Consider the following 14,581-nt stretch of genomic DNA (forward strand, 5'->3'; position numbering starts at 1 on the left):
GTGCTGTGCTGTGTTGCGTCACCTGAAGCGAGAATAACTGCCCCATATCTTCAAAGAAATAGTGTAGTTCTGCTCTCTCCATTCACCGGAGCTCTCTGGGGTGCCTAGTGCCAATGCAGGCACTTTTGTGCCATAGCGCAATGGTGCATGTATTGTTGTCAGAATGCAGCACACATGCAAAGAGGAAATAACAAGGAGAATTACAGATATTTCTCCTTGTTACGTCAGCCTCAGGCAGGCACACCATTTTGATGTAAACCCAAGTCTATATATCTTCATAATAATGGGTTTGTGTCAAAAACCATAGATGGATGCACTGTAACACCCGTGCACCACCCAATTAACTCCTGCAATGTACTGTGTTGCTTTACTGTTTCTTACAAAGCCATGCAAATCAACATTTGCATGGCTTTGTAATTTTTTTTATAGGGCTGCATCAAAAAAGTGATGCAACCCAGACGCAAAATCTTAACATGTCATGTGTATTTGCCTAGCAACCATTCACCCAAGGGTATTTTGCCACTGCATAACAGATGCTTATTGTTACCCAACTCATTTTATCAAGCTCAGAAGGAAGAAAGGCTGAGTGGGCCCACTGGGATTTGAATATATGCTCATGAGATCAGACACAGGCCCACACAGTGGACGCGTTAGTCCACAAAGCCACCAGACACAGCAAATCTTTGTAAATCGGGTCTTTTGTTTACACAGCAAATTTACACAGTGCCTACGTATCACTCCATTTACCCAAAGGAAAAAACCAGGTAAATCCCCATAATACATTTAGTCCCAAATGAAATACTGGCTTTACTTCAATGCTAAATTAACTTACCCAAAAGTGTTGCAAGAGCTTCAACTCCACCGTTGTATATGGTGGAGTTTTGTGATGGCTCGACGTGTTCCCAAAGAACCTGGACGTAGTTCAAAATCTGATTATAGCCAGCTGTGGCCAATGCCCACCACAGTGACCAGTATATGAGTTGCTTTGTAGAGTAACAGTCTTTTAAGTCCATCAGCAACTGCAGAAGCACACGAAAGAAATGTCTGTGGCTATTGCTATGGAGAGTGTCCTGGTCTGACAGTTTTCCAGCAGTGGCTAATTCTGCTGGGGTGACATTTTCACCATGGCTCCCTTGATCTTCATTAGTAGTAAGGGGGTGAGGAGGCTTGTTTTCATTTGCTTCTGTTTCCGTTGTTTCTCTTGACAGTTTTTTATGGAAGAACATACTTCTCTTGGGCATAGGTAGAAAAAGTGAGGCTATGAAAGCCACGCATACTGAGCACAAACTTATGACATTTAGGTAAAAATATGAAACACCTCCTAAGGACACCAGAAGTTGTCCTATCACTGATCCAGCTGTGTAGCCAATCAAGGAGATGCTTCTGCAGTAGCTTGTTACTCTCTGATAATGATCAGAACTGACAACACTGTAAATATAGGCATAGTAGGCTATCTCAGTGGCTGTAACTAGGCCATAGACAAACTCCATTACCTGCATGGCAGGGACTCCGCTGGCAAATAACAAAATCAACCACGCAGTTATGAAGCTAATTCCCTGCAAAATAATGACGGGCTTGTATCTCAAATAGTCAGTAAGCAGAAATACAGGAAATAACAGCGCCAGATAGGAATATGTCCAAACGGGAAATATCTGATTTGTAACCTGTTGAGGAGATAATAAAGAGTTGTATTATGATTTATTCAACATGATTGTGAAACGTGTGTAGCACACACATACAGATATCAGACACATCTAACACTCTTACATACATTAAATACAGATATAGACAAACTTTAGTGCATCCATTTTCGGAAAACACACACACACAAATACACACAGCAGATCCACACAAACGCTAAACACAAAGAGAACACAGGTGAATGAGCACCCCAACATATGTAAAGACAAAAATTTCACATGAACTACATACACCTAACCTAGATAGACCTAACCAGTACACCGCAAGCTACTTATAGAAGTGTTTATTTATAAGCCCCTTGTGCTGCTGGTACGTTACTTTTTCCCATATTAAAAGTTGGGAACCGACGGCGCAAGGTGATGTCACTGACCATGTCATGAGTGATGTAATATGTGACATCATCAGCAGTGCATTGCGGGCGCGTGAGTTATAGTTAGCTGAACTAACTATAACAGGGGAATTTCAATGGTTTTGTATGAGAGAAATGTCCAGATAACTATAACATGTGTGAAACCTATGTTTTTTTTTGTGAATTTCTAAGGTTTTTTAAATGCTAATTCCTAACTATAGAGGTTTTGTAAATGATAATTTTAAAATGTACTAACTATTATATTACTTTCTTTTTTATAGTAATTTCCTACATTTTTATTATAATTACTTATACTTATTTTATTTTTAAAGTTTCATTTCATATTTTTAATGTAAAATAATAACAAAGTAAATTCAAAAAGAATACACTGCTAGTGAAACTGCCTGGATGAATTTGTAAGTGTTTGTTAGGGGCAGATTTACAACACCCCTGTGCCTCTTTTACACCGCCGTTGCATCACTTTTCTGATGAAGCGGTGGTGCAAAAGATGCGCCATGGTATGTGGTATTTAGAATGTGACGTATCTGGGAGGTGCGTAACATTGTAAATCTCTGTACCAGAAGGAGACATTCCTACATGGGGGGCGTTCTGGCGCAGGAACACCTCCTAAAAGTGGCTAACTAAAATCTACAAGATTTCACTTTGTCACTTTTGGGCTCATGCTGTGTCAAAACCCTGCACTACCTTGAAGCAGGTGTAAGGATTGACACAGCAGTCTGAGCATAGGGCCCCCAGAGCATTGCTGCACATGTGTTGCACTTGCAACATAACTCAAACAATGCACCACCTTTACAGCACAGATACATCACATATATGTGCCATTTTTGTCCCATGGTACACCGCATTGTAAATACGGCGCATCCATGGTGGTGGTGTCACGGAGTACAATAACTGACATATTCCTGGGGATATGCCAGTTATTGTATATGTGCCCATTAGTGTTTTAATGTAGTGAATGAATTACTACATATCGATGAATGAGTCACTAAAAAACTAAAACAACAGTGACAGAGTGTTTGGTGGAAGTGTAAGGATACAAACTGGTAAATTGAACGCATAAAATACACATTTGCAAGTACATAGAAGACTGCATACATAGTCTATAAGGGTTTGAAGCAGTCTATGCCCTAAGAACTATTTTAATGTATGACTACTTAGGTAGTGAGTGGATGATTACAGTTCTGCAAGGAAAGAGCCTGATCGAATTTATAACAGCCTCAGTTCTACCACACTATACAGATAAACACATACTGCTGAATGGCTCACTACAATATTGAAACAGTAGTGTGAGAATGTTTGCTCGAAGTGTAAGGATACACATTGAGGAACTGAACGTATAAAACATAAGTTTGCTGGTGCATAGAACCGTGCATGCACAGTCTGAAGGGGTTTAAAACACTCTATGAACTAAGACCTCTTTTAATCCATGAGTATCTAGATAGTGACTGGATCGGTACAGTTCTGCAAAGAAAGTTCCTCACTAAATTTATTACAGGTTCAGTTTTACCATGGTACAATGGAAAAGAACATACTGCTGACTGGCTCACTACAATACTAAAACAGCTGTGTCAGAGTGTTTGGAGGAACTCTAAGGATACAGACTAGGGAATTGAAGGCATAAAACACAAGTTTGCAGGTGCATACAAGACTGCATGTATACTCCAAACGGATTTTAAGCAATCCATACCCTCAGACCCACTTTGCATATTTTAAATCAATACAAACATTTAAAGAATATATAACTGAATCTATAAGTGCTTCACTTTTAGTACAATAAGTTCATTAGTAAATAGTGCTCAAACCTTTATTTAAAAAAAAATAATAATTATTCTTGTAACATCTCATAATTTAACACACATTCCAATACAAGTTCATCAGATATGTCATTCAGATCAATTCCCTCATTAGCAGTTTCTGAATTAAGTTGTTCTAAAATTTCAACATAATTTAATACTTCCATAAAATCTCCATCAAAGCTTTCGTATTCGAAATCACACCTCATGTCTGCAGCACTAATTTCGCCTTCTTCACTCTCATTGCCTGTGACAGATACGATTAGCTCTTCAATTATACTCAAGGTAATATCCAAAATCTCCTCACTATGAGGCTGTTCTCTTTCCATAATGTTTCCTTTATGTTCTTGCTCCTTGTATAAAAATATAAACAGTTAATTTTATCACTTTTCGTAATATATTGTACAAAACTCCGTTTTCACCAATTTTGGACTACAAAAAATACTATATAAATACTATTATCTAATAACATTCTATTAGTAAAGTTTTAGTCCTTTGCAAAGTTATATAAATATAATTACTTATAAAGATATCCTGTTCTCAGCTTTTCTTAAATTTTGAAACCAGCCACTGCTTATGACTATAGGAAAAGACTCAAGCTATTATAGTAAAATACACTACTAAAAAATGTAGAATATGTCTATTCACCTTACCCATTCCAAAATAGTAAATGTGTTTTAGTAAAATGCAAAAGATACTATTCATTGTCCAGAATAACACTGTGTATATGTGTATATTTAGGCATCATTATCACACTACTTTTTGAATATTTCATGTGTTTACTCTATCTCTATTCCTCATCTATAACTTAGTCTAACCCTACTAATTACCTACCCCTTCAACTTTCGAACTAGCCTCTCCTCTAGTATTTATCTGCAACCTTGTAGCTTGCAGTTCTATATTTTTCTCACTGCTTATAACCTATAATTACGTAACAGTCATTAACCTAGGCCTCTCAGTTTATTGTCTAATTTTTATATTATTAATTGCCTTGTGTTCTTCTTCGAACCTTTCTTTACGCAGTTGCTTGTTATCTATTCTGTCAATCCTTGAATATCTTGTGTTTTTCACTAATGTTCCTTCTTAATTCAACCGTGTTTCTGGTATTTCTTTCTCAATATGTTTTTTTCCCTTAAGACCTTGCTTATCACGAATGTTATCATTTCTTGTTTTAGGTTAGAGAAAATACATCGAGTGAATATATTTAATATTCTCTATAATGTCAGGTAAGTTTCGTCACTCTTTAATTTGTCATATGATTATTTTCCAAGAATATACCTATGTCAACTATAAGTTATAACTTAGGTTTCTTGTATGGTTTCTTGTTCTCTCTGCTCTTTAGGTGCTGAACACGACTGACTCCGTCTGCCCTGAAGGAGCCGCGACGGGAAAATCAACCGCTGTGCAATGTGCAGGCTTCTTCCAACTCGGAAGCTGAATTCTAGTTGCGGGCACGATAACTAAGGTAAGTTTAACCGGGAACGTTCTTTAACTCTCTCACAAATATTTGTGCTTTCTCTTCAGGAATAACTATGAAGCAATTGAAAACGGGTCTGAACTCAGGAACGTGTTAGGTGAAGTGTGCACTCATTAGGGAGCGCGTACCTCACCAAGGATTCCCCACAGGTGTGTGGTAAATGACTAGACCTCCTGCAGCAGCTAGGATATAGATAAGTCATTATCGTATCCACTGATTGAGGAGGGGTTCTGACAGGTACACTCAGTATATAATTTTTTAAAATATCTTTAAAAGATACAAACGATATTTACACACTTACCTTCTCCGTCCATGTTTTGTTACTTCCGCTCAGTTGAAGCACATTCCATCGACCATTTTTAACAGTAACTTGTACTTACCTTAAGCATATTAAATAATAAAAAAATTATATATTATAAAATAACTATCTGTGGTAGACACAAAAAATACAGTTACAATATATCTTTTACAACACAAAATAATTTGTAAACTATTACATTTGCCTTTTTTGCTGTTCTCAGAATACATTGAATTTCACTAGAAACAGTGAGTTCAATAGTACTCATCACATAACAGCCGGCAAAAAAAAGTCATTCAATTATATTTTCTTTAAAAAAACATTCAACATTCTCAATAACAATCTAAAAAATAGAAATAGAACATATCTTAAACGTTTTTTTCTAAGATCAATTTATTACGTAAATATGACAAATCTCAAACAATCATAACATAACAAAACATTATGATCAATTTTCATACACTGTAAATAATATTACTTACAAATATATGCTGACAAAATATATAACAACAAGTCCTTTATGGTTTCATTTACTTTTCCACACGGCCAAATAGTATGCGTCAAATTCTCAAGTTTGGTAATTGTTCAATAGTAATCCTGAGCATCTGCCTCCCAGCCTTCTGATCCAAAACCACTGACACCATTTGCTCCATCTCCCAGTGCTCATCCCTCAGCCCGACGCTATTCAACATCTACATGGCCACCCTCACACAAGTAACCGACCATCACAACCTCAACATCATCTCCTACATCGACGACACCGAGCTCATCCTCTTCCTCACCAAGAATCCACATACCACCAAAAACAACCTCCACCACACAATGAAGGACATCACCAACTACATAAAGAGCAGCTCTCTAAACATGAAGTCGCACAAAGTGAAAGTACTCATCCTCAGACCCACCCCCTCAGTCTCGGACGACTCCTGCTAGCTCACTACACTGTGGACAGTACCAACACCTACCAACCATGTCAACAACCTAGGATTCATCCTAAACTCCTACCTCTCCATGTGTAAGCAAGTCTACACGTCTCTTCGTTCTGCCATAACACCCTCCACATGCTCCGCAACATTTACAAGTGGATCCTTACCAAAAGAAGAACAGTGACACAGTCCCTCATCAGCAGCAGACTACACTGTGGCAAAACACTCTACACATGAATTCCAGCCAAACACCTACAACAACTACATCAAATCCAAAAGACCACCACCTGACTGATTATGAATGTTCCCTGCTGCAGCCACATCACACACCACCTAATACACCTACACTGCCTCAATATCAACAAGAGGATCATCTTCAACCTCCTCACCCTGACTTACAAAATACTCTACAACACCAGACTAATGTACCTTAACAGCAGTAATCCTAAAGGCCACATTTTGAACTTAAAATGTTTTCTTTTAAAAATATCAGGTAAGAATTTGGTAACTCTTTAGGCAAACGTTGCTTAAAAACTAATTGACTATCATTACAGTGTATCCAACCTTTCAGACATTTTAAATAAACAGTGTAATGTCCAGATGTTGTAGAAGGTCCATCATGAAAAATAATTGCAACAGCTACAAAAGTTCTTCCTGATATTGAAACTTGACCAGCTATTTATTAAAGTTTCCAATTTCCTTCTATCAGCTCTACAACGTTGCAGCATTAAAATTACATACTGTCCATATCTTTGTATAAACAATGTTGATGACATTTCTGATTTACATTGGCTACACTCCATGTTTGACTTGCTCCTCTAATTAGATTTTTAAAAGACACTGATTCACAGTCAGGTAAAGTCATATATATGAATCTTTCAGTGTCTATGTTAGTACTACATGTAAACAAACAATTTTGACAGTCATGTTGCCATTTATAAGAAAGGCCAAAAAGGTTTTTAATATCTATACCTTTATCTTCCAGTACACCAAGCATAAACATTAAAAATTCCTGACAATCTTGCTGAATATTCTGCGTAAATTGACTAGAACCAGATCATATGTCCAAAACATTTTGAATAGCAGAAACACTTTGTATTTTACTTTTATCACTACTACATTTCTCATAAACAGAATACAACAATGAACAGAATCTTTCGTCCCAATTTTCAACAACTTGCTGTTGCAAACTTTCAAGAACAAAAACAACATTAACAACTACATTAGCATAGCAGTTGACACCACAACTATTTTCAAACCGATAACCAACATTCTCTTCAACACTGTCCTTTTTCTTTTTTGCTTGCAGGCGCAACTTCTCTACAGTTTCACTACAGATATTCTCAAATCTTCTTTTTCTACCTACCACACACTTTTCAAATACTGAATATTGACCTAAATTGGGTGCATATTCTCTTCTTAACCTATTATAATCTTTCACACAATTTGCACCTGCACTGACCTTTGTCTCATCAAAATCAATCAAGTACAATCCAGATAAAGTTCTGACTCGAGACAAAGCAACATATGCCATACCCTCTTTAAACACGGTACTTCCAATATTCATATCATTAAAGCACTATCCACACTTAAACCTTGAGATTTATGAATGGTCACCGCATATGTCAAACAAACAGGAAACTGTTTTCTGCGTACATACAAATCTTTCACAAGCAAAAACCGAGATGAACACCGACTAAATTGTTGTACTTCAGCAATTTCATCAAATTTGATTTTCAAAAATTCAATCCCATCTCTATTTACATAATTAACAAAATCAACAATTTTACCCATTGCTCCATTTACTAGACCTTATTCCACATTCAAATTACGTCGTAAAATTACCCTAGTTTACACATGCATACAAATTCTTTTCTAAACCAGCAGTTTTACTTATCGATTTCTCTAAAGAATCCAATTTCCTCTTCAACTTTTCAGTCAAAATAATAGTGATTCCTTCATGTTCTATTTTATCAATAGCTTCCAATTTTATAATTTCTTCATTTTCCAACTTTAACATTTCTTAATTGAATATAGAACATTCACGTAGTGTTGGCCTTAAGCAGATTACAGATTTGTTTTCTGCAATTCTCATGTATATTTTCTCTGGAACAATATTTTCATTTGGAAACAAATTGGAAAGTAATTGTCTCTGTAAAGTTTGTTTGCCATGTTCAGTCATTTTTCCAATTCTTATATCTTGAAGAATAGTTCCATAATCAGCATCATTTGCCTGTCGCATATTTGTAATACGTTCCTTATACTCAAAATATGACCAAATGTTTAAATTTCCAATGCTCCCCAAAGACTTTCTGGTATCTTCATGCGACAGTGTTATAAACACTGGCTGTGCTTTTACAGGAGTAAGTTGTAGAAGATCTCCAAAAACTATGACGTGTTTTCCTCCAAATAATTCGTCATACTCTGTTTTAAGAATTTGCTGTACTCTTAAATGCACAAAAGCAAGCAGTACGTTTGATACCATGCTTACCTCATCAATAATGAGAATTTTCATTTTCCTCAAGACTCTTGAAACTTCACAAGAAGCTTCTCCAGATAGCTTGTGGTATTCTAATTTATTTCCATGCTCTACTGGTAGCATTAATAAACGATGTAAAGAAATTCCTTTAATATTGTGGGCTGCTAATCCAGTTGGAGCAGTGACAACACAAGATAAATCCGACTCAGTTGTTTTCAGTAGAAACGTTGTAATTACTTTAATTAAAAAACTTTTGCCTGTTCCAGCTTGTCCACTCATGTACATTCGGATAGATTCAAATGATGAGCATGAGCACTCTTTCTTTTCATGAAGTAATCCATGGTCAATCTGTTCTCTCACTTGCTCATATATTTCTTTCTGCTCAAGATTTTGTTGTTCTTCCAAGTTTCCTAAGTTTGTTATATCTTTTTGACCTTGATACATTGCTGTTTTCACCTCTTCCATAGCAGTTGCTGCTTCATTTAGAACAATTGCTTCTCCTAGTGGGTCCTGACTCAATGGAGCAGAAGCTTGAATGTCTTGAGAACTGTCTCTAGCAATCTCAGCTGCAATTCTACCTTCTTGCTCAATTTCGTCATTCAACATTTTCACATAATTAGCAAAAACAGGACATTCTATAGTATCTTTAGTTGCATTGAAGGAATCTTCATAGCTCTCGAAATCTCCAAGTAATTCCAATTCTGAACGCCATGGCTTGAAAAGTTGCAAAAGAGCTAAATAGTAAAATTCCCTTTTGTCAGGTGTTCCGCAACTCAGTTTAAGGTGATTAATCAAATGTCCTTTTCTTTGTTTCACCAGACATCCTTCAGAACCAATAATGGCATACATACCATTATTAATGTTTTCGGTAATATTTCGTTTAAAAATATAGTTTTGCAGCACTTCATAGAGACAAATGTTCTCAAGATGATGACTTCTATTTGGATAATATGTATCCAACATGTTTGTTTTCACAATATCTGTAATTTCTGGCTCTTTTTCAGCTAAATATTCAATTTCTTGTACAGATTTAAGAACTCAGTTTCGTGTTGCAGCAATACCTAGACTCACCCAAATGATTCTTCTAGATTTGGAATATAGACTTGCAGATGATAACCGATCTGAGCATTCATACGCTCCAATTTCTCGATGAGCTAACATCTTCAAACTGTAAGTATATAACTTCTTACTTAGACTCTTCTCATGGGAAATCTCTTCCCACATTTCCTTCAATTCCGTCTTTTCTGATTTTGCTATGTAGGATGTTACATATCGAGCAACAGCAATGGAATTGTCCGCAACATATTGAATATCCATATTAGCATTCCACATGGACAAAATGACTGGGTTATAGGCATTTATATATTTTGACTCTCCATTTCTTCTTAAGTTGTAGGAATTATTTGGAGACTTTCTTGTGATAGTATGTCGCAAAGATGACATAAAACTGTTCACTCTTCCTTTTGATATTACAGGTCGTGGAAATGCAAAACGGCATTTGGTGTAGAATTTGTCCTTAGATTTGTACTTTCGACGACAGTATTTCCCACAACGATGGCTTTGGAATCGTAAGACTTGTTGTCTTAAGCCATTATCTTGTGTACTTTTGGGTATATCACATGTAGCATATTCTTCAATAAAAGACAACACAGTATCATCTGAGTCTGTTCCAAATTTGGGAGCATCTTTTATCCATATTAGCATGTGTATGTGAGGAGCACCTGTTGCTTGATACTCCTTTCTCCAAAAGAAGTCCAGAACCTCTCCAAGAGGAGGATTTTTTTATTGGTGATAAAAGACATCTTAGCTTCAAATCTATGAATGAAATACCTGCATACATTAACTGGATCCAAAGAGCACAATTCTCCAAGTGTCTTGTATTCAATATTTAGTATATTTGGATTTGCCTCTCGAAGAAATTGAAGTAAATCATCCCAAGCATATTCAGCACAGCTTAGAGTAAGGAACCATGTAGGAGTTCCTAAGTTCCTTAGCATACATTTCAGTTCTCCATGTCGACGGTACCAGTACTCATTAGTATCACACTGACAGGCCATGAGATTAATTAGCTGAGATTCCAAAACATTATCTTTCTGCAGTACTTTATCCATAAATTCCTTTGCTGAAACATTTTGCAGATGTACACCTGTTTTCAATATATGGTTTACTGCATACGAAAGTCCAGACAAATCACTCTCAAACAAAAGATGAAACAAATACGGAATACATTGTCGAAATCTTGGATCTACTGTATATATTCTTGATGTCCGGCATTCAGATGCAGGATTCTGCACAGGTCGGTCATCATATCGTCCTTCTTTTTCTGTGGGAAACAATTGAGGGAAACAACAAGCTTCCAAGCTTTTTTCCCATACACTGATGGGACTTCCTTTTGCTTATTTTATTTGAAATAACTCTATAGTATTCCCCATCACTTCTTTAGAATGCAGTGGATGAACACTGTAAAATTCGTAGATTTCTTCATTTCTGGACACATTCACTTTCTCAATTTGTCCAGATGGCAAGTCACTATCTTCTTTTAAAATTATTTCTTCTTCTCTCACATACACATTTCTGTACTATTGATTATTTTTTACCATATACAACGTTGCCTTTTTCACTTTCCTAACATTCACTAATTCTTGCCAGATTTTCTTACTCTTAGTAGGAACGCCATTAACAAGAATAACTAAAGGTTCATCCTCTACCTTTTCTACACACATTGTTTCAATATTTGTCTTTAAATCTAGAGGCAAATATACAACTCTTCCCTTTAATCCTCTCTGTGAATGAGAAGGAAGCAATTTTCCTGTCTTAGGCTTGATACGAACAATAGCCTGAAATGGATGCACACATTGAATAAGAATAGACTCATAGGTATTTAAATGCATCAGTTCAGGAGGAATATTTACCAACTCAAGAATATTATGCACAGCTCTAGTAGGCATTTTGTTCTCGTCTAATTTGTTATAACAATATTTACAAATACGCTGATCAGAACCCAAATTAAAACAATTCTCTACCAACAAATAAGTTGCAAAATCCTTCCACTCATTATTATTTTCCTTTTCACTTTTTAAATACAGATCAACAGTCCTGGTCTGATTTTTATAACGAGTTCGTCGACAACACACACAACAATAATTTGGCCTTTCACCTGAAATCATCTTAAACTTTGTAATTTCTTGCTCCTAATTTTCTGTACTACAATGTTGTACATTCTCTTCTACATTTCCTTCTATTAATATCTCAATTTCTGCACTGTCTTCCTCAGGACCAAAATAACTAACCTCAATTTCATCACAAACGTTCTTTACACTTGATACAAATCCATGCAAAAGAGCACTGTTCAACTTTTTTAACATTAGCGCTGGACTTTTTGCATAATACAATCTTCTGACTAGTTTCCTCATTTCAGAATGATGTACTGCTAACATCCTGAAATGGTGAAAAACACTTCGACATACTTTTTTAGAAAGACAAGCCAGAGAATGACCTTGCAAACCAGTATTTTCTCTCACTCTGCAAGGGTCTAGTCCTTGCAACATCTTAATATTTTGTTTAACACTTTTCTTAGTATAGTTACGTAAGAAATTGCGTAAAAAATCAATAGATTCTTGCCGTACATTGCAAATACTACTACAATTCCAAGTGTACACTGGAGCTTTAGGACGTCTCCCTAAAACGTCATCAGATAACACCTCCTGCATTTCTAGAAACAATTTTCTCTTTCTCAATAGGACAACCATGTCTAACCTCATAAGCACAACCACTAGTGTCAACTGCATGCAACAAATCATTACTCTGAAAATAACTTTCTTCATCAGAAAAAGGCTCAGAACTTGAACTATGTTTCCATTCACCCCAAAAAAACTCACAAAAATTACTTCTGTTAATTACTATTCTCCACTTACTTTTGGCCTTCATTAAATGGATTGGCTTATCTAGTGATTGAATTCTATTGATTACTAAAACAAACAATTGTGTTTTCAATTCCAAAGCTTTCTAAAATATATTTTCTATACCTTTCTTCTTTTTATAATTTGTTTTTTAAAACCCTTATTTTCTTTAATTAAATTTGAAACAACTCTGTTATAAAACATTTTTTTTCTAATTTCGATAAATTGATTTTTCCTCCTTTTACTATACACTATTTTTTTTGCAGTTGACTTTCCATGATTGTTCACTTTGTTCTTCTTTTTCTTTTTCGTTGCAGACACACTAATACCATTTTTCCCTTTGTCAACACTACTCACAGGGCCAGATGTAGGTAATTTTTATTTACCGACCTCTTAAATACCGAGTCATACCGACTCGGTATTTAAGAGGTCGGAAAATAAAAATACCGAGATGTAGGTAATTGCAGATGTGCAATTACCGAATCGGAAACAGTCGGTAATTTCCGATGTGGTAAATACCGACCAGTTAATGCCCATGCATTCCTATGGGCTTTGAAGCCCATAGGATTGATTGGGCATATACCGGTCGGTATTTACCACATCGGAAAATACCGACTGTCACAAGGGTGCAGGGGGTGTCACTTTGACACCCTCTGGCACCCCCAAAAGAGGGCTCGGGTGCCATGTGGCAGGCATACCTGCCCTAAGGGCAGGTCTGCCTGTCATATGGCATAGGTGTGCATGCACACATGTGCATGCACACCAGAAACGGTATTTTACCATCAAGTAGTATTTGATGGTAAAATACCGATGTGGTACTGCTTGTGGGACTCAGAAGAGTCCCACCTACATACCAATTGTCCGGAATCAGTAATGATACCGACTCGGTATTTTACATACTCGGTAAATTTACCTACCGGTAAATTTACCGAGTCTGTAAATTACAGGGACCTACATGTCAAATTGCTTTTACCGGGTGGTAACGGCCGAATTCGGCCGTTACCACCCGGTAAAAGCCTACCTACATCTGGCCCACAGTCTTTAATATGTTCCTCACAAATGTGTTCCTTCTCTTACCAGCACTTTTTTTCTTTTTCTTAACACATGGTTCTTCATGAAAATCTTGTGGATGACTTCTCTTCAAATAAACACCTTTCTTTCATTGTTTCCTTCTCTGACTTTTGGTAGGCATGATACAGTTTTTTTAAGTATTGATAGACAGAATCTATAAAAAAAAATATATATAACATTACACAAATAAATATATGAAATTTTCTATACTATTACTTATAACAACCAAGGCAGCATTATGACAAGAAACGTGGGACTATGAAAATAAAAGTACTTACAACAAGAGAGGAAGAAGTATGAAACAAAGGAAAATATAACCAAAAACGGGAGTATAAACAGACACTGTAATATAACGGGATGAAGGAAGTATGAATAAACTGTAAAGTATCCATAGGTAAGGGAGAGTATGAAGAGAAAGATGGAAATATGAGGAGAGAAGAAAGAGTATAAGAAGAAAAAGAGAGTAAGAGGACAGATGGGGCACTATAAGAAGACAGAGAAAGACTCTAAAGAAAAAAGAAGGAATATGTGAAAAGGACACGCAACTATAACAACAACAACAAAGGA

At 36.2% G+C, this 14,581-nt stretch overlaps 1 protein-coding gene across 1 annotated transcript in view; it reads right to left on the minus strand.

Annotated features, from left to right (window-relative positions):
• LOC144791736 (thiamine transporter 2-like) overlaps positions 1-14,581 on the minus strand; it is a 233,102-nt gene that overhangs the window by 113,713 nt on the left and 104,808 nt on the right. Inside the window, exon 3 of the mRNA XM_078666504.1 lies at positions 833-1,664. Within this exon, the coding sequence (XP_078522630.1) occupies positions 833-1,664 (832 nt within the window). The remainder of the gene's footprint in view (positions 1-832; positions 1,665-14,581) is intronic.

Source organism: Lissotriton helveticus, chromosome 11 (assembly GCF_964261635.1).
Source record: "Lissotriton helveticus chromosome 11, aLisHel1.1, whole genome shotgun sequence".
NCBI classification, from domain to species: Eukaryota; Metazoa; Chordata; class Amphibia; order Caudata; family Salamandridae; genus Lissotriton; species Lissotriton helveticus.